The following is a 21,499-nucleotide window of genomic DNA, read 5'->3' as shown; positions in this document are numbered from 1 at the left end:
TTAAGTTATCCAACCTTTATTCACAAAACTGTACATGATTAAACTTTACACAAGATTCTTTTGGTATTTTTTGCTTTGGCAATTAGTTATCAAATTCAAGTGGCAGCCAGTTGGTGGGTGATCTGAGGGAATTATGTGTACAAAGTTAGTTTTTTTTTTTTTTTTGGTTTGTCATGTTTCCTAAAACATAAATTGTCATGCAAATAGTACATGAGTAAATGTCCAAGACACTGGAATACTATAAGGCACAATTAAACACTACATACTGTAGAGTATACTGTATGTCACCACAGTGAGGCACCCATTATTGTAACTCTTAAATATTCCATCAACAGTACATTTGATACAAACATTCACAATCTGCACATCACAAGTTTGGCATTCACAAACATGAATTCTGTTGATGACTAAAAGGAACAGTTTGACATTCTGGGAATTACACTTATTTGCTTTCTTGGAGAGAATTAGAACATCAATACCACTGTTATCTGTTCATTATAGTAGAGTTAGCTTAGCTTAGCATAAAGACTGGAAACGGGGAAACAGCTAGCCTGATGTAAAATGTAAAAAATGTTGCCTTCAATAATTAACATGTTGTATCTTGTGTAAAACTGGTAGGTTGTGGTTTTACACAGAGTTATGTGACTAGCTGGAGTCTCCACTGGTTGCCTGGCAACTTCACAATGGCAAAAATACTCCAGGAAGTCAGAGATATAATGTGTTAATTGTTGACCTTTCAAGTTGCAGGGAGGAGAATTTATTTAGCCTTATAGCAGCCAGGGTAGCTGTTTCTTTAACTAAGGTAACAGACTGCTGGCTGTGGCATCATAAGTCCTACAGTGTGGTATCAATTGTCTGGGCAAGAAAGCAAATAAGACTGTTTCTCAAACTGTCCTTTAAGTTTGTCCTGAGTGTGGTGCCAGAGGGAATGCCATTTTGTTACCTAAATAAAGAGGGTTTATCCTCTGTACAGTGAATGTGTCAGGCTCAGCTAGACCATAATATCCTCTTGTCTCTTCAATTCTATCTGACAGTAGTTGAGATATTTCACTCTGGACCAAAGTTCACCCACACAGACCTATAGACCGACTGATAATAGCATCACTAGAGCTGTGCCGTTGGCTTACACTGTTAGCTGCCACTGCTCTCATTATTACATTGTATTCTTAGTGTACAGCCATCCTCCTACTCCAGGCAGAGGTGGTTTTTGGGCTGGTTTCATCTGTTGGCTTAGCAGAGTCAAGCACTTCAATTTATGTCCACTTAACAATGGTCATATCTTTTGTTTCCCTGTTATTAATATAAAGGCAGACACAATACAAAAATGCATTCCTAGCACCACAGTTGGTACAAATTCCTAAATTTAAAATCCCTATGAATACAATAACCCTGTTCATCTTAAAATCCTTAAAACTACATAGGGGAAAAGGATCTATGCCCTCATCTCTGCTTTTTGGCTTGTTTGAAAATATAAAAATGGTTAAAGCCTTTCATTTGAACTTTTTAGCAATCTTACAAAAACAACAACAAAACACACACACACACACACACACACACACATACACACACACACACACACACACACACACACAAATCCACTTACATTTGAGCAGATTTCCATGCTGATTTTATGTTCTCATGCACCCAAAAGTTGTTGTGTTTCATACTAAAAGAAGACGCTGTCCACTGCAGTTTAAGTGAAGTCTTCATGGTGAGCACAGCTCAGAAGACTTCATAGAAACTTGAGGAGAAAATGATATTGACCTGCTGATTGTTCAACAGTCAGTCAAAGTATATAAAAAACTGAAAAAACTTAAACTACAGATTGTTTGCAGTACATTATTTCCCCCCAAATCTGAGTATTATTGACCCTTCTCAAACATAATCTTCATTTTTTATGTTCAAAATACAAATTTAAACACATATACATTTCCAGATTATTTTGATAATTAAAAACAAAAAAAATGTGCACAGATTCAAATCAATAATGATATCAGACAACCTTTTCATGTTCAGGTGGGTATGTTTATATATTTATATATACCTAAATATGATAGCAACCATTTTAAATTCACATGCAGAGTGATAAAATAACCACCCCAGTGCTCTCTTCTTTGATTGTTCTTTCAGAGTCTATTGTACAGTTACTGTATCTGGAGAAAATGCCAGAATAATACGATGATGCACCTGTTTTTTAGGACATGGAGTAGTGAGTTACTGGCATGTGTTGTAGATCTGGATTTGTTTGTTGATGTCATTGAGGATGGCTTTCATCTTGTCCTCCAAGCCGTCCAGCTGACGAGCTTTCCCCTCCAACCTCCTCTGGTTCTCCTCATAGTTTTTCTCCAGCTCTGTGGGAGGCAGGAATGTCAGGAATGGTTACGGCACCAGGCATTAGCTGCATTTGATGCTACTTTAAGTAATTCTTGACAGGAACCTTCTGTCATATTGACTCAGAATGACACTTCAAAGGAATAGTTTGACATATGCACTTGTCAGTCACCTGTAAACTGCTTTGAATTGCACTAACTTGTATGAAAGGTACTACACAAATCATACTGGAGTCTGAACTTGAAACTATAGCTTGAGGATCCAATTAGCAGTTTACCTTCTGTCTTATGTTTGTTTATTATAAATTGCATCTAAATAATCTATAGGAATAGTGGAAAAAAAGAATGTAAAATATTGTGTTTTAAAATTTTGTAACCAATTCTTTACACTGTATGTTTCAACAAATTTGTCTTTCACATTATAAACAAACAACTTTCTTCTTCCAAAGAAATGCAAACACATAAACCCTGTCTTTCTCTTCATCTAGGCTACATATTCACACACACACACACACACACACACACACACACACACACACACACACACACAGATTAATAAGCACCTGCTAGCCTCTGGAGCTTGTTTTGGGCATCTCTCAGTAGTTCCCTTGCTTCATCTCTGAGGCTCTCTGCTCTTTTCTTGGCATCCTGCACAGCCTTTGCCTTCGTGTCAACCCGTTGCTGAACCTCAATGTATTTATCTGTTAGCTGGCCGTCTAGAATCTGATCATCAAGACAGGAGAGAGTTTTTTTCTTTAACAGTTGTTTACACTTTTAATGAGGCAAAGCTTGTGCACACACACACATACACAGACACACACACCTGCTTGGCTTCATTTGCCTTGTCTCTTGCCATGGTGGCTGTCTCCTCAGCTCGGGCTGCAGCCATGCTGTTGTTTGCACGTTTTGTCTTCAGGGCATTAAGCTCCCGTCCCAGTGTCCCCAGGCGGTCCATGGCATCATTCAGGTCCTTCTCACTGTTGGATGTCTCTGACTCAATCTGAGGAGAGCACGGCCAAGCAAAGTGAATTCTGATCTTCTGGAATAATATCATTACATTAATCATTTGCTTGCCTTGGATTAAGTGTTGTGTTTTCATTACGTGCAAGGGTGTGGTTTCTTAAAACTGAAACTGATGTTTATATAATAACCAGTGTGACTTGAATGCACATTAAACATGTTTTTTTGCACTATTCTGTCAACACATGGGTATCAGTGTTACAGTATATCTATCCATCCATCCATTTTCATCACTTATCCAGGGCCGGGTCGCGGGGACAGCAGGCCAAGCAAAGCACCCCAGATGTCCCTCTCCCTAGCAGCACTCTCCAGCTCCTCCTGGGGGACCCCAAGGCATTCCCAGGCCAGATGGGATATGTAATCCCTCCAACATGTTCTGGGTCTACCCCAAGGCCTCCTACCACTTGGACATACTCGTAACAACTCTAATGGGAGGCACCCAGGGGAACCACCTCAACTGACCCCTTTCGACGCAAAGGAGCAGCGGCTCTACTCTGAGCTTCCACTGGATGTCTGTGCTCCTCACCCTATCTCTAAGGCTGATCCCAGCCACCCCATGTTACAATATCAGGAAAAATCTGACTTTAGTGGCTAAATGCTCCACAGTATTTTCCAGCTGGTCTCTAATTGTGTTTGTCTGCCGTTTGGTACTGAGCAGAAAGTGTACAGAGGAGCTTTTTCGCAAATCAACATGTTCTCAGTCCCAACTTCTCAAATACATCATCTTGGTCAGTGGCCCTACGATTGAACTCTTGGTACCCCTCTAGCATCAGTTTTGGACATGTCAGTTTCGTCAGAAATGAAGTTGAGTTTTGCCTTCACATGGGACAGTGTCAGTGATCTCTTGGTTGAAAGTCCTGTGTTTGACCCATCCACTTCCCCAGCATCCTTTCTGCTTGGACTTTGTCGTGCTATAGAAGTTGCTCTAAGTGTGTAACAATGCTGCAAATGAGTTGACAGTGGAGTCAGTTGAAAGCCTGATGCATGTCATACAGACCATAAAGGGTGTCAGTCTTGGTTACCCTTTTTGAATAACGAATACAGACTACTACTGCCTGCTGGTAGGGAGAGGTATTTCCTCTCATGCAGGTGCAGAACATATGATTGTCAGTTTAAGTCTTTATGGTGTGTTCATGTGCAACATTTTTGGCCGAGACACGGCGATGTCAGGCGATGCAGCAGGAGGCCTTCTTCGCTGCTCGTTCTCCAAAGTTGGTTTGGTGTGTCTTTAGTGACCATTTTCATATTTAAAGTCTCATTTTCACAACAGATAATAACTTAGTTAATTAGAGGAGAGATTTAACTGATGCATCTAGTGAAAGGATAACATTTATATAACTATATAAAACACTGGTTATTCATTTTTTGTGCTGGTCAACAGAAAGTCTTACAACAATGGTCCAACTTTAAATCTAAGACAAAAATCTGAGCACCTGGCCAATTATTGAGTGATTGGCATTGATAACCAACCCTAGGGGCCCTCACACACCAAGCTGTCAGTCGCCCATCGGTCAACTGCACTGTTGGCACCACTTGGCCCTTGTCAGCAAACAAATCAAGTCAAGGGAGCGTGAGATTGAAACAAAGTTACTATATTAGGTATATTTTTGCCATTAAGCTCTTTAGCAGAGACGGTTTGTAATTGTTTGTGTTATTGTTCACTACGGCATGGTAAATATTTTGTTGTTCTTTTAACATCGGGTTGTCTTGTTGATGTGCTAACTGGCTAACTAGCATCTTGAATCCGAATTAATGTACGTGCTAGTTGGCCGATGGTTGTAGTCTTTGCGGTGTGTTTAAGTGCAATTTTATGGCCAAGACGTAAGCCCAGGAGGCGATTCAACAGTCAGCCTTTGTCACCATGTTCTTTGATGTTGATTTGATGCATCTGGGCCTGTACAGGTGACTATTTGAACTATGCGGCAGTAGTGGTTGGTTACCTGTGCCAGTCGGGCTTCTGTCTCCCCAATGTCAGCTTTGGCTCTTGCTATTGCTTTCACTGCTGAAGTCTGGGCAGTCTTGGCATCCACCAGCGCCTGTTTTACTGTCTCTGCTGTCGTCTTCACTCCCTCAGCACTATGCCTTAAAATGATAAGTTATTTTAGAGAGAATGAATAAATATGGAATGCTCTGTGTTTGTACAAATAATTCTATAACAATACATTTGTTTTAAGTCTGAGTCTTCTCTGACTACCTTGCCCTCTTGGCATCCAGCAGCAGTTGCTCTGCCCTACGGACATCATCCTGCGTCTGCTGCAGGATGGCATCCACATTTGAAAGGCTGCGAACCCGATCCTTGATTTCATCAGCTAGATGTGTGATCTGGATGGACGAAGCAGGGATGGACAGCTCCAACACACGATTCGCCACTGCCTCAATGCTGTCTGGGTCTGCACCCTCCTCTGAGGGAGAGAAATGAGAAGTGGCAGGGTTGACACAGAGGGGTTGATTAAAAGGCAGCATAACTATTCTACATGTTCTCTGTAAACTTGTAAAATGGACATGTTAAACATATAGTAATGTGTAAACCCAGCAGACTGTCAGACTCACGAGTGAGGAAGTCTCTTATCTGTTTGATGAGGTCTCTCAGGTCATTGTTGGAGCGCTCCACTTTGTTCTTGGTGGCGGTCGCTTTGTCCAAAGCTGCTTGGGCTTTACCTTTGGCCTCCTCTGCTTTGGTCTTGGCATCTGCCACCTGAATGAAAGGCAAAAATGCTTATACAGGACACAAAAGGCCAACGGATACAACTCATTCTCCATAGCCTCAATTTCTTAACAGCGTTTTCCAAGAATTCTTTATGTGATATAGTTTTGCGGTTTAGGAAAACTTTGCTGCTCACAATGTTGCTTTTCTTTGTCTCATCAGAAATAAATCAATTTCATATTTGGAGACTGCTTAATTCTGATCTTTTTCTCCTAAAATCCCCTTAGGAGAAAGAAGGAGCAGAAGAATAAATCAGAAGTTCTTTTGCAGTGCTCAGGGGCTTCTTACAGGTTTCTCAAATATGAGAACAGACAAAATACACAGAGCTGGGGGCGCCGGTGGCTTAGAGACACGACTTTGATCACTGAGACAAAGGAAAAAACGCATTTAAAGATCTTAAATAAGGATCGGGCTGAAACAAGAGGAAGGCTTTTTCTCAGGAGCTGAATTTAAGAAGTATAAAAAAATGGTCAAAATCTCATATTGATCTTATATTGAGCTCAGTTATGTCTGGGAGAAATAGGCTAGAAAAAGAAGAGTTCTTATTTTGAATTTTCCTTTCCTCTGGGGTCCCCACTTTCACTCAAATCTGTTTTGTCTATGTGCACAGATATCCCAGAAAGCAGCTGCACTGCTTCCTCAAAAACACATGTCTGAGTCTCAGCACTTACTCCACTCTGAGTGGTTCAGTCTGTGATGTACTGTGCAGGGATGCTGGAAAAAATGGAAGTGAACAACTATCGATTTGTATTAGTGTAAAACTTGCTACTGTGAGAACTCCACACAGTGGCAAAAATCTAACTAAAGACAATTCAAAAAGACTTGCAAGGGATCCTCCTTAATGTGAAGGGAGGAAACATAACACTTGCAAAGTAGATTTAGCTGGAACATCTGCATTCCATTCTGGTCAGATGAGAAGATCACAAAAAGCTTTTTCTGCCTCCTCTACAATGATTCTCCCCCTGTATGACTGTTAATGACTGTCCAAAGAGGCAGCTCTTAAAATATGTTGAAGCAAAACTTAAAACATGAACATCTGGTCTGGCTTAACAGATGTGATGCTATATATCTGAAATAGCTGCAGGCCAAAAGTATAGTAACTATAGTTCTCACTTGTGTCCGTACCTTAGTAAAGAGTCCTTCCACCTCTCTCATAGCTTTGTTCAGCTCCTTCTCTGCATGTTTGGCTCTCTCCAGAGCATTGTCAGCTACTGCTACAGCGCCGTTACAGTTTAGGCCTCCACAGTGACGGTTCCCTTCATCGTCACGGCAACCTGCACCCCCACAAGGACTTTCCCCACAGGGAGCATCACCCGGGGCCCCGCAAACCTGTTGGGACAGGTGAACATGTACTTGTAATTGTCTGGAAATGATCAGGTGAATGTGTATGTGTAGCACTGAAAAACTTCATTCCTGTAGTGTCGTGCAAAGCGAAAACAAGTACACGTTAAGTCAATATTGAGTGAAGACCAGAACGTGACTTTTTGTTGTGTGTTTTATTATGTAACTAAATATTACTCCATAGAAGTGTATCATTTCTGTGAAAACAGCATGTGAAGTGTTCACAGAGAAGTGAGAAACTAGAAAGCTAGCTAAAGCAAGAGCTATATCAAGTAAAAGTTTGTGTGTCAGGGTTAGCTTAAGCCGAAACTAAATGTTCTTAACTGTTGTCTATACTATAAAAATCATCCACAACAGTTCTGAAGAGGTTCAATTTTTTTCTCAATTTCGCTGCCTCTGTAGTTCTTTCTCTCTGCTTTTGTATGGCTATACACACGAATGCTAACAAAGTTCATCAGTGTTAACAGCTGCTTCACAGAAAGTAAAACATGATCAAACCTTCTCATTGATCTTCTTCAAGTCAAGGCCCTGTGCTCTGGTGTTGAGCTCTCCAAGTGCACGCTTGTTAGCAGCATTTTTACGGTTAAAGTCATCCTTCTTGGCAGAGATGAGACGCTCAGTGCGGCGGCGAGTGTCTGCAGATTGGCTGACTGTGCTGGGCCTGGTGGTTGTTGATTCATTAGCGCGTCGCTCTGCATCGCGGGATTTGTTGTAGGAGCTGCGAATGCTGTCGTATGCACCTAAAGCAAAGAGGAGGAAGGAAAGTATGTTTCAACTTTCCACATTTTAGAGTTGTCAACTATCAAATTAATCAACAACTTATTTAATTTGATATTCCATTAATTGGTTTGCATAATTCTTTTAGGGAAAAAAAGTCACAATTCTCTGACTGTAACTGACTCACTAAATGAGCAGTTTCAAGGGTTTTTTTTATTCCTCTGTGACAGTAAACTGAATATCTTTATATCTGTATCTTTATGTGTATCTTTGAGGACATCATCCTGGGCTTTGGGACACATTGATCAACATTTTTCACCATTTTCTACAACTAATCGATTAATTGAGAAAATAATGGACAGATTAAGCTACAATGAAAAAAAATGTTAGTTCCAGCCCTACCCCATTAACCCAACTGGTGCTGGAGTAAATTTGATTATTATTAGGGGTTATAGATTCCTGACTTAGTGATGAAAAGTGGGAGAGGATTAGGAATAATGATGCTGCATTTTAGGGAAATTGAGTAGTGAAGGAACCTAGAGTGTGCACGAATAACAGCAGCAGCAGAAACTTTGAGGTAAGAGAGTGAACGGTTGAATAATGAGAATCTCTTTTCCTTTTTTTTCTCACCTAGGAAGTTGGAGTTTTTTAGGATATCCAGTTGGCGGTGTAGCTGCTCTGAAGTGAGGTTTAGTTCTCTCGCCTCTCTCTCCAGAGCACTCAGCTCTTTGCTTGCCTCAGAGTTGCTGTCCTGGACGATGGTTAGGTCTCCTTCCAGTCGGTTCAGGGTGTCCGTGGTCTCACCGATCTGCGCTCTGCACAGCAAGACAAGCATTTGTTGGGGAATTTAAGTTACAATCCTCATATGATTTTGAATTTCTTAGACAAATTGAATCAATCTGCTGACGGAGTTAAAAGATTTCTGTTGAATCCCTTTCTGTTTTTCAAAAACAATTACTAGATCGGGTATGATCTTTATACTTCTATCTTATGTGACACAAAGAATTACTTCAGATGGATATTTTCACTTGGAAAACTCTTAAAATGCAGTGAGATGTAACAGCTGTACCTCAGATCTTCAATAAGCTCCATTAGGGTAGCAACGGCTGCAGCAGTGGCATTGCGTGCGTTGACAATGCCCTGAGCTTGTGCCAGTTTCTCTTCGAGGTCTCTGAAGGCCTTCTCATAGGCCCCAGTAAGCCCAGTGGTCTGAATCTCGTGGGCACGCTCTGCCAGAGCCCTGGTGCGCACTGCCAGGTCCTGGCAACAAGACAAAATTGAGCAGAGAAAGATTTATGGTTGAATCATTATCAGTTATTCAGTATTTCACATTTGGCTTATTAGGATTAGACCGCCTCTTTGGCATGACTCTGCACCTGCACAATACGATCCCAGTCCCCGAAGCACTGGTGACAGGGCTGACAGTTGGGGAACTGGCCAGAGAAGCCTCTGGCACACTGGTCACAGCGGACACCTGACACCCCCTGCTGGCATACACAGTGGCCGGTCACCCTGTTGCACTGAGAGGTCTCAATGCCACGCCAGTCACAGTCACAAGCTGGAGGGGAGAGAGAAGGGAGTGTGCAGTGAGTATGGAACAACAGGACCAATGTTATTATGAGAAAATCTTACTGGTTATAAGGCTGTTATAAGGCTTATAAGACTAGTTATTTGGTACTGAAATGCAGTGGCACCCCCAGAAATTTTGAATAGGGGTGGCCACATGGGTCTACTGAAAATCTTGGGGTGGCAAGAATTTGCTTGTGTTCTGAAAATATACAGGCTAGTTGAAAACAATATCACTATGGAGAGTTAAGGAATCACATACTGATATACTTTGGTTTCCTGTTTTACAGTTAATATTACAAATTATCTGATGTGCACCCACTAATACCAAAACATTTAACATTATATATTTATGTTTCTAACCTCTGCACTGTGTCCTGGGGTCTCCCCAGTAGTTCTCCTGACAGTCTGTGCAGGTCTTCCCACCAAAGCCATCGCGACACTGACACTGCCCAGTGAACTGCACAAGAGTGAAATAGAAAAATAGAAGCATGACATGTTAGTTTCGTTTGTTTCTGTCAGTGTGAATGAATGTGAACATATGTACACTTGTATTGCATCATGACATGTGTTTATTTGAATGGGTCAAGTCCAAGTGTACCCTACCTCATTACACGAAGAGGTGACTGAGTTGTTGGGGTCACAGCCGCAGGGTTCACAGCCACCCCCGCTGGCCAAGTTCCAGTGGTTTGGGGCACAGTGGTCACATGTCAGACCTATGACGTTAGGAAGACACTGGCACTGCCCTGTGTTACGCTGGCACACACAGTCCTCACGTTCCATACACTGGCTCCGGTCAGTACCCAGGAAGTTACATGTGCACTCTGAAGGGCAAAACAACCGTGCATCATCATGATATTTCTGTTCTTTAACCAACTTTAACATGTAAGTCAATGCTTTGTCTTTTTGTAGATTTTTTTTTTAAATGAATGTGTCACTCACTTCTGCAGTTGCGTCGGGAAGCGTCTCCGAAATAGCCGCTCCTGCAGATGCCACAGTTGGGGCCCTCTGTGTTGTAAAGGCATTTCCGGCACTCTCCGGTCTGCCTGTCGCAGGCATCCATGTCTGACATGTCTATGTTGTTGTTACACTGGCATGGCTGGCAGCGCCCTCCGGGCTGAGAGGGGTTGCCATAATAACCCGGAGCACATTCCTCACATCGGGCTCCTGAATTGGGAGAAAAAGCAAATTGGAAAAGAACAAGAGTTACTATAATAAATGGGTGGAGAAAAGAGCTATAACTGAGTAATTGCTACTTTTAACTGAACTATATTTGCAGTAATAATGGGTGAAGTGCTCTGCAGGAGTTCCCAAGCGGATGTATGAAACAACAAGAAGCAGGAAATAGCTGCGCAATCAACAGGTGATCTTGGTTCAACAGAGTTGTTAGGTTCCTTCTCATATGGCAACATTTTGCCAAATTTTTTTCAGTGGAGAAACATGTTAGTCCAAAACTTGGCTTAACTCATCTCTGCAAAGCATGAACATTACATTATATTAATACTACATTATATTAATACAGTATGTTACTAGAATCAGTTGTAGTAGTTGTTGTATGTTACTAGAATCAGTTGTTATACTCAATCGGGTTGGGTTAACCAGCTCTCATTAGTTAAGTGTCATTTTCATCACAGCTTTCTTCTGGAAATTATACAACATATTACTATGCTTGTTGATTACATAATAGAATATAACCTTATTTGCAAAGGACTGGTATTACCTGGGGACGTCATGTGATTTTGAAATTAACCCCCACACCTGTGTTTAGTTTTCTATTAAGCAAACAGAACCAATTCCTTCAAATATTGTCACGTGTCATCCATCTCTTCATCTTTCAAGATTTCTTTGTTCTGATGGATTTGTTTCATTTATATTTGTCAACGCAGCCTCCATTCTGTAATTCTCGACTGGGAAAAAGGCACCAACCAATACTAGTTGAACGGGGCTTAACAGTCATTTACAGTCTATGATTTTTGCATGATATCTCAGTCTGCTTCAACAAACTCCACAGAGTCACACAAGACCATTACAGACCCATTCTGGTCTGCACAGTAGTGTCCCACACTGTGTTGCGTATTATCTGTGGCTGCATCTGAACCATACCTGCTGCTATAAACTGGATCATACAACTTCAACAACAGTCAGGCAGTGCACTATTATTTTAGTTTGTCTGTTTTCCCTCACTGTTGTATCTCATTTGTTGTTCCTTCAGGTCAGAGTCAAAAGGAGAAATACTTGGCATATTTGAGCAGAAAACAGAGCACAGGAGGAAATTAGAGAAAGAAGGAATGAGAAGGTGGGGAGAGGTAAAGAGTAGAGCTGTGCTGGCAGAGTAAAGGCTGACGTACAGGGAAGAATAGATGAGAGAGAAATGGAAAAAAAGTTGGATGAAGAACAGGAAGGGGGCAAAGGAAAGTAGAAGAAGTCAGTACCATGTCCTATTTAATCTAACCGACTTAATGATACAGTGGACATCTGAGGGTCAGTAGCCTTCAGCATGCTCCGTTGTGCTGTATCTGAAAAGCCAGGCTGCTAAAAAGAGTGACATGAGTGTTGTTATCCTGGCTGTATGGCTGTATTGTTGTATCAGTGAAGCTCTTTTTCTCCAGGAATGACTGCTCAAACCCCTCCCAGCTTCCTTTCATTCACAGATAAAGATGAACAGTTAAACCTATTTCAAACACAAGAGACAGAAACTGACCCAGACTCAGCATCAACACTCTCTCCCTTTTCATTTTGAATCACACTTTTTGACAAAATGACTCGAAAATGTGATTCTGGGTCAGGTCCTTGTACTGGGGACATTTACACAGACCTGGTTCAAATCTTGTTGCATTTAACCACATATGTAATACCATGTCAATATAATTTCAGAGACAGGTATTTGACTCTTTTTTTTGCCATATAAAACAGGCAGTCACGGTAAAGCACTGGAAAGGGTTTGACATTATTCTTTGAGCCAGGTCTCACACATGGACAGAAGTGCTCTGTGGCACAGCACCATTGATGGGAGGGGTGCTGAAGCCATGCATGGGTAGGCTTGGTAAAGTGGAGGGTTGGTGGAAAATGTAGGAGCAGGAGGAGGAGGAGGAGGAGGAAGGGATGGGGGTCAACCATCATTACTCACGCTTAAAGATGGTCGCCCCGGAGCGTTTAACAATCCCTGTGCCAGTAATACAGGGGAGGGAGGAAATGACATAGGTTACTATTCACCATAGCCCACTGAGAAACATCATGCTTACCTCATTTGAATTATATCCTTTACCTTGTCACACAAGGTAGAAGATTGGAGATTTACTTATTTTTTTCCCAAAACTCCTCTAGTGAATGATTTTAGTGACTAACTCAACAGGTTGACTTAAGCTAACTGAAAATATGAAGCTGTGGTAATAAAGATGGACTCTGCAGGACTCCTCTGACTAGACAGACTCCTCAGGTCAAACATCCCCCTAACTACATTTTGTTCCATGGAAAAAGTATCATAACAAGAGTCGACAGCCATAGCAGCTCTGTGCAACTGTATTTAGAAACAGCAATACTCTGAGCTAAATAATAATGTCGACATGCTAATGAATGACAATACTAACATGCTGATGGTTAGCAGATACCCTGTTCACCATCTTTGTTTAGCATGTTAGCATGCTACCATTGATTTTTTTTTCAGATGTGGAGGTTGCCGTTTGAGTTTCTCTAGGGTTGGCAATGTCAGTCAGTTGGTCCAGCATCCCTCGGCATGAGGGTGAGTAGATAATGGCTGAATTTTCATTTTTGGGTGCACTATCCCTTTAAGTTATAAAAACGTATGGTATGGATTGCAGTAAAATATTGCACAGACAGTCATGGTCCCCAAAAGGATGAAGCCTGCCGACTTTGTGATCCCCTGACTTTGCTTCGTGCGCCACCATGAAATTGATTCTTTTTGTTTTCAGACATTTATTTCTGTGAGATCAGGTTGCATTTATGTACCCCTCAGAATGAATTGTAATACCTTTGGTACTCCCTTTACAAATTCATCTGATGCCATCATCAGGTCAAAAATTTTGACGGCCAAATACTTGGAAAAGTAATGACAATCCCATCTGCCTCAGCTGTACTTTGTGTTTACTGCAGCGGTAAACACAAAGTACACCATGCTAACTCAATTAACTAAGATTGTGAAGATGGTAAGCATTATGTACTAAACATCAGCATGTAAGCATAGGACTGCGAGCATGGCTGCAGACTCTTTGAGGTTCATCTCAATTATACTGTAGCGTCAGCTCTCTTTTAAACAAAACTTGACGACTGATGCACTGATACTACGCGAGGTGAATTATCTATTTTTTTCTCCTTTAATATAAAGGGTATCTATAGCTTAAAGTGATCCACTGAGGTGCCCTTTGACTTGATTAAACACATCACAGACACAACTGTACCCCATATGTGTGACTCAGATGAGGTTTTGTAGTAACATTTTAAAACTCAAACACTGACATAAAGAGCGGTGTGATGATGCAGTACTGTAATCTTCAGGTGTGCAACTGTTTCAACAGATATTCACAACATCACTTGTTCTACAGAAAATGAATTCGCCACATGCACATCTGGACATACCGATGAAGTCATGAGCATTACCTGCTGAGGATGAGGAGGAGAACCAGAGCAGAAAGCAAGGACTGATGGAACAGGAAGAACAGAGGAAGAAATAAAGATGCACAGCCTTGGTACAAGTATCGTCTCAGGTTTACCTGTGTAACCCTGGTTACAGTTGCAGATGATTTGTCTATTGCGGTTGTCCTGGTAACAAGATGCAGCAAAGTGGCGTCCGCTGTTGGGGCCGTCTGGACAGGGGCACGGACGACACTGACCACTGGATGCTTTGCCCAAAACTGGATTACCATAGTAACCATTGGCACACCTACAGAGATGAAAAAGTAGAAGTTAAAAACTAGTAAAAAAAAATAAAAAAAATCCTGAGAACAATAACTAACTACTTTGCAACAACACGGTGGACGTATGCATATATGAAACCTTCAGTTATCATATTTACAGTTGTTGTTTTTTTTGTGTGCTTGTAATTTTATTCTTTAAATCCCTTTATAATCCCAATGATAGATTTTCAACTGAAGCTGATCTCATGCAGCTCGGACACCTCACACCGAAAACATCACCTGTCACACTTGTCTCCTCCTGTGTTGTCCCTGCAGCTGATGCAGGCTCCAGTCCTCTGATCACACATGTCGGCGTGTCCGTTACATTGGCAGGGTCGGCAGCTGGGGAATCCCCAGTGACCCGTCTGGCATCCGTCACAACGCTGACCGAAGGCTCCGGGACGGCACTGGCACTGACCAGTGAACTTGTCACAAAGTCGAGTCACAGAGCCTTCCAAGCTGCAACCACAGGCTGGACCGTAGGAGGAAAAGGAGAAGGGTATACGAGGATAAGAGAAAATTAAGTGAAAAGGAGAAGATACAGAAGAGAGAAAGAGAAAAGACAGATGAGGAATACATAAGTTTAGTAAAGGGGCTTTAGAATTGTAATTGTGTACTGAAAGTACAGTAGAGGGCGCTAACAGCATAGCATTTAACTTATCGAAGTCTCTACACATCAGGTGCACAGCAGAAACTAAGCTTACAAATAACACAATGCAAATATTGTGAGTAGTGTGTCAGATCCAAGAGATTTGATTGAAGTTTTCTGGTGAAACTGATTTCATGGCTGTTGCTGTATCTGCACCTTAAGGCACTACTAAGCCCTTCCAGGGACAAATCCAACCAGATTAGGTTGTGTGAAATATTGAAAATGTTATGTGACGTCATATCCTCCGCAAACAGGTCTGACTTTCAAGAAATCTTTGAAAGGTTTCTCACCTATGCAGCCTGAGGGTCCAAAGCCGTACATTCCTGGAGCACACTGGTCACAGCGTCGGCCAATCACATTGGGCTTGCAGTGACATTGGCCCCCGCGGACATCACACATGGAGCTGATGGACCCCTGGGGATCGCAATTACAAGCTGGGGGAGAACAGAGAAGCACAGACATGATGTCACTGAACCATAACATATGGAAACATCCTGCACACTGAATTCTGGGAGCAAAAGGAACAAAGAAAGAACGATTGCTGAAAACATCTGACTGACTGTCAGATTAATGTTATTTAGAACATTTACAGGTCATTCAGCTATGTTGCATAGATTTACAGCTTAAAGTTGAGCTGAAAATTTCCTGACTTTTTGTGTAGCTAAATAGAAATTATAATGACACTGCAGCTATTGATCAATTTTTACAAAGATAGTAAAACATTTCATAGCTCTGTCTTGGGTCTCTATCAACTCTTGAAGGGAATATCTATCTCTTCAGCTGCTAAATGCTTCACCAGCTTCTCCAGCTTGTCTCTAACTGTGTCTATCTGCTGTTTTTCACCAAAAACAAGTGCCTGCTGTGGCCGAAAACAACACTCGTGGAGCCCTGAGACTGAACCAAAGCAGTGTGCTAAAACTCACTAAGCTCCATAGGGCAGAGGGAAGCTGCAGATTCAGGTGATAATTCTCTGTAGGTTCATCACTAGCGACCCTATTCACTGTGTCACACTGTTATTTGATATTAATATAAAACTCTCCATATCTGTAACATTTTTCATAATGCCCATGTCAATATTGCATTCTAAACATAGTTACAGTATAAAGTGATAAAGTTACAAGCACTCATAAATATATAAATTATGTTTTATAACAGTAATTACAACATATTGTGAGGCATTTTAATGATTTAAAAGTTCAGGTATCATCATACTTCATTAATACTTCACTAATACTGACATTTGTTGCTAGGATCATAGTGTATTATAATTCTAATGTGTGATTATTGTAACAAAGGATTATTAATATTTATGACTGTTTATAACCTATGTTATTTAGTGATATTAGCAGATTATAATGCAATAAAAGTATGTTTATAATGCATCACAGACATGGGCCTCATTAAGAGTGTTACCAAAAAATCCATTATAGCCCCTTAAGGATAAACTGATGGCTAGACCTGGCTATGTCCTATAGATGAATAAATAGTTGTTTATGTTGAATCTTTAATGTTAACTTCACTGATCCCAATAATGAGGCTATGTTTGTATTTCAGTCTAGTCAGACCCTGCAGCTGCTGCATTATAAACATCATGGCTGTCAATTAAACGAGGCAGAAGCCTTCTTTAATGAGGCTTTCTTCACTCACGCAGAGCCCCGTCATTTATGATGGCCGACATGCTGGTGATTAGCTTGGCACAGGTGTCACTCATCAGTGGGCGGGTTACACTCTTTGCCCCCTCGTGGCAGCGGTACCGCTCATAGGTCTGCTTCCTGTTGTTAGAAGCTGGATCGCCTGCGTTGAACATCTCCATGGAGGAGTGGCGTGGCATCAAGGCAATCTGGTGCAAGGATCAGAGGGTTATGACAAAGAGAGCGAAAGATGTTTGTGTGTGGAATGAAAACTACAATTTCTTCATGGGTTAGATATTTCTTTTAGAGGACTGGAAAAAGAAATTGTTCTCACAGAGTCCACAAGAAGAATAGCGTTGGCGCCGTTGAGGATACTGTTGGCATCCTGATAGCGTCTGAACTCAAAGCGGAGAGTGTATGTCACATCTCTCTCCAGACACACAGCCTGATGAGGGACCATGAACCTGGAGCAAACACAGTCAGCACACAGTTAACATTCAGGGACTGTGCGAGCGTGTGTGCGTGTGTGTGTGTGTGTGTGTCTGAGCCACAGACCTGGCTCCCGCAGGCAGGGAAACCGTGAGTCTGTCATCATCTGGGATGGTGTTTCCACAGGGGCTGCTGGTAGGAATTGGCCCTGGTCGGATCACTGTTATTCGCACTTCCTCCCAGTCTCTGGGCATCTGGGTAGAATCAGGAATATTTGGTTAGTATGCAGCCAAAAGCATACTCATTATGACATATGAGAGTATGAAAAAGGGAGGAGGACAGTTACAAAATTATCACCACCTGAATAATAGGAAATCAATCACAAAGGTTTTGAAAAATGTTTAACCTGTAGAATATACATGACAGATAGGCAAAGGGCTGAAACGTGCAAAACCATCAGCATGTTCCTTTAATTGCATATCTGTACAGGGCAGACTGGACACAGGTGAAGGAATAGTTTGAAATGTTGCCCAATATGAAGCTGGAATTAGACAATGGTTAGCTTAGCTTAGTATGAAGACTGGAAACAGCAAGGCAGGCTCTCTTTAGATGTAACAAAATCTGCCAACCAACACATCTAAATTACTAATTAACATGTTATATCTTATCATGTTACATCTGCACAAGCTAATGTGTTAACAGTTGGGATTTTACAAAGGGTCATGTGCAAGACTTTTTTCTGGCCGACATTCTGGAGTCTTCTGTTCACCTTGAGTTTGCAGAAAAATAGTCCAGTCAATACAAACGTGAAGTCCCTCACCTTCCATCATGGGACCTCATTTCAGAAAGAATATGTATGATAGTCAACAACAAGATACAACAAATTTTTCAATTCTTTTTGAACTGAGCCATGAACCACACACACAATGTTTGTCAATTTAAAAGACAATTTTGCAGGTCAAGAAAGTCTTAGTTAGTTGTTAGTGAAACTGCTCAGTGCTCACAACATCTCCTGTCACACACATTATACTTCACCAACACCAGCTTGCTAGCGACTGTTGCTAGTGAGCTATTTTCCACCTGATGTGTTTTTTTATCCAGTGAATCCTGGTCTTAAACTTAAAATGTCACATTGAGTTGTGCAGTCTTTCAAAAATGATTTGTCTCTTGTCATTAACTTTCGTACATATTTTTCCATAATAAGGTCCCATGGTGGTCCACTGGAAGGGGAAGGACCTCTCTCTAACTCCCAGTTAAGGTATGGTCACACATGAGTGACTGCAGGTGAGTGACCATCACCAACTGAGATGATATTCGTACTGAATGCGGGGAGTCCCGGGTGTGATGCACATGGACAGTTAGCTCTCTAGCTAATGTTAACTAGCTTGCTAATAAATACAGTGAAATATGATACTATTGTCACATTATCCATTTTCTTATGTTCCATGCCCTTCTCCCAACTCACTGTCAGCCAGGCAGCATCTCTCATGTGGGGCAGTTTGTATTTTTCATGGCCATCATCATACAATATCTGCTGGTTAGACGCAGCAACAATCAATGTCTCTTTCACCTACCACTTTGCTATGGGTTAAGGCTGCCAGTCAAAGTTCACTTAAGTTAAACTCCACGCACCAGTTTTAATGTCGTTCATGTGTGACCGTGCCCTAAAAGATTGGAGAGAGGTATGAATCCTCTCATGTAACTCTCAACAAGAGAGAGAACTGGCATATTTCACAAAACCTTAAACTACTCCTTGAATTACTTCATTTTGATCAGAGCAGTCTACCACAAGTGGAGGAGATAAACGCACATGTTCAAACACACAGACCTGTGACTCGTAGCGGATAAGCAGGTCATATTCCATGGAGTAGGGGATGTTACTGATGAGGAACTCCAGGGTGCCACCCTCAGGTACCCGAGCGAACCCAGTGCCCGTCCACGTTGCAGGGCGACCCAGCTGGTGCTCCCTGATCTCCACTGTACAGCCCTGAGAATACACAGACGTATTCAGATATATACTTCTAAAATACATATTTCCATACTAAAGCCACAGAATTGCTCCAATACAAATGTGTGCTGCTGAAGAATACAGGTGCTTACCTGCCCCATTTTGGCCAACTCAGCCTCATACAGGAAGTGATCCAGAGCCATGAAGAAATATCGAGACTCCACCTGTGAACACTGCCGTCCTGTCATGTGACTGCGACAGCGACACTGGCCACTCTCCATGGAGCAGCTACAGAGAAGACATGAATAGATCTGTTATTTTACTGCTACTGTTGATTTAATGTGGCTTCGATGCCAATGATGCTTACCCTTTCATCAGTAATCAATCACTGTTTTAATTGTTCCTTCTTCTCATTCTGACATTGAAGTGAAACTTTAGAAAAAGTCAATCATGTTAGCTGCTCTGTGAGGCTGTCCTCAAGAACAACAGTGCTTTGAGCTAAATGCTATCAGCCTGCTAATGTGCTCACAATGACAGTCCATTAATCAATTAATCAATCACATGAAATCATATGAGCACAATTTCAGTGAAATTACCATTAACATGCTGATGTTTAGTAGGTGTAATGTTCAACATGTTCACCATCTTAATTTATTAGATTAGCATTGCTGGGTCATTCCTGTTATGCAGCAACATTTGGACCTCATAACTTTTCGAGAAAGAAAAAAAAGATTTTTCATGCTTCTTTGCATTATATATGAATAGTGACATGTTTACCTGTCAGGAAAACATAACTGCAAATAATAATCCCTCTGGGTGGACTGGTTTGAACTGGTCTCCAGAGCTAACAGGGTGGAAAATTTTGAGCTAAGTTGGCCTTAGCTCTGTCAGTGATCCAGATTAGGCTAGCTAACCCTCTACACATAAATACAACTTTTAAAACTTCATCAAAAATGTTTTAAAATGTTGGACCAACTTTCTTCAGGGTGGAACTTCATGAGTGTGACAACAGATTAACCTTACTTTACTCCAAAAAAAACAAACAAAACAGGTCTTCATTGGGAAGCGAGAATCTACAAACTAACAAGGTGAACTACTATATATAATAGTAATAATATATTATAATGCATTTTAGAACAACGTAAATACTGCTGCCACGAGATGTATGTGTGTAAATACAATATATATCTTTTTTCGCATAGACTTAACATTATGAAACCTATCTGTAAATAGGTAGATACATTTTTTTGGAGTGTCACAACCTCCGCAAGATGACTTGTTTTACTATCAGAACTAAACTCAATTCGGTCCAATAACATTTGCAAAGTCTAGGAGAGCTAAACAAGTAAATCATTTTATCCCAGTCAGCGGAGAGCCAGTCTGTAGCGCTCTTGTTCTGTGGGTCCAATGATGCAGAAGCTGTGCCAATAATTAATCGTTCAGGCAGTTGAACATTTTTTGCTACATGTTCCATTGAGCAACTTTCAAGGAATAAACGGCCCCCCGTCTCCAACGTTGTATCTATTTCTCTTCATACATTCATGACAGGACCGACCCAACTAACCTTGGCACTACACTCATAGTACATCTGAGGATGGTGGGATTGTCAGTAGTTTTATTAATATTTGATCATAAATCAAAGTAACGAACAACTTAAATTAGGAGCTGGTCATGGCACACGTGGAAAAAGATGCCAAAGGATGTACCAAATGTCATGGCAATCTAACCAATAGTTGTTGACAAATTTAACTCATAACCACAAATGTCTACCTTGTGATGGCGCCAAAGGAAAAGTCAGGAGATCATTAAAGTCAGTAAGATTCATCCACTGGGCTAAATGAAAGTGTGTACAAAATGTATTATCAATAGATCTTAAGGTTGCAGTTCTTACAGATATTTAAGTCTGGACCAAAGTTGTTGACTGACAGTGTCGAGCTATGGTGGCTTATAAAAACCAAAAATGACACGATAAGTTTCCATTATCACTGGGGCACTGAATTGAGCCTTAGTTATAGTTTCTGCACGGGCAGCCGCACGGACATGTGCTGACATGGGTGATGAGGAAACTTTTGGATCTTTTATAGTCCATGTGGTTTCTCCTCATGTCAAACTGATATTCTCCTAATCTGTAGGGGCAGTTCCACGTCTGTGTAGTTAGAAATCTCAGATGTGTACAGACAGGCGAAAACTTGCAGGACAAGACCCTGCAAAGGGCCGTATCTGGTGGTGTGATGTCACTTTGGCCTTGCTGACA

General features: G+C 41.4%; 1 protein-coding gene across 1 annotated transcript in view; it reads right to left on the bottom strand.

Moving 5' to 3' along the window:
- lamb2 (laminin, beta 2 (laminin S)) overlaps positions 1-21,499 on the bottom strand; it is a 44,754-nt gene continuing 23,255 nt past the window's right edge. Inside the window, exons 13-35 of the mRNA XM_050063844.1 lie at positions 19,398-19,533; positions 19,126-19,284; positions 17,424-17,551; positions 17,203-17,332; positions 16,885-17,077; positions 15,528-15,671; positions 14,829-15,060; positions 14,406-14,575; positions 12,806-12,841; positions 10,621-10,845; positions 10,285-10,502; positions 10,042-10,138; positions 9,489-9,670; positions 9,182-9,372; positions 8,743-8,927; positions 7,894-8,135; positions 7,180-7,383; positions 5,901-6,045; positions 5,545-5,752; positions 5,291-5,432; positions 3,154-3,330; positions 2,894-3,053; positions 1-2,351 (exon numbers count right to left, since the gene is read on the bottom strand). Coding sequence (XP_049919801.1) covers positions 2,215-2,351; positions 2,894-3,053; positions 3,154-3,330; positions 5,291-5,432; positions 5,545-5,752; positions 5,901-6,045; positions 7,180-7,383; positions 7,894-8,135; positions 8,743-8,927; positions 9,182-9,372; positions 9,489-9,670; positions 10,042-10,138; positions 10,285-10,502; positions 10,621-10,845; positions 12,806-12,841; positions 14,406-14,575; positions 14,829-15,060; positions 15,528-15,671; positions 16,885-17,077; positions 17,203-17,332; positions 17,424-17,551; positions 19,126-19,284; positions 19,398-19,533 — 3,841 coding nt within the window. The 3' untranslated portion in view covers positions 1-2,214. The remainder of the gene's footprint in view (positions 2,352-2,893; positions 3,054-3,153; positions 3,331-5,290; positions 5,433-5,544; positions 5,753-5,900; positions 6,046-7,179; positions 7,384-7,893; positions 8,136-8,742; positions 8,928-9,181; positions 9,373-9,488; positions 9,671-10,041; positions 10,139-10,284; positions 10,503-10,620; positions 10,846-12,805; positions 12,842-14,405; positions 14,576-14,828; positions 15,061-15,527; positions 15,672-16,884; positions 17,078-17,202; positions 17,333-17,423; positions 17,552-19,125; positions 19,285-19,397; positions 19,534-21,499) is intronic.

This window comes from Epinephelus moara, chromosome 16 (genome assembly GCF_006386435.1).
Source record: "Epinephelus moara isolate mb chromosome 16, YSFRI_EMoa_1.0, whole genome shotgun sequence".
NCBI classification, from domain to species: Eukaryota; Metazoa; Chordata; class Actinopteri; order Perciformes; family Serranidae; genus Epinephelus; species Epinephelus moara.
The sequence above is the reverse complement of the archived record's forward strand: the minus strand, read 5'-3'. Positions and strand labels throughout refer to the sequence as shown.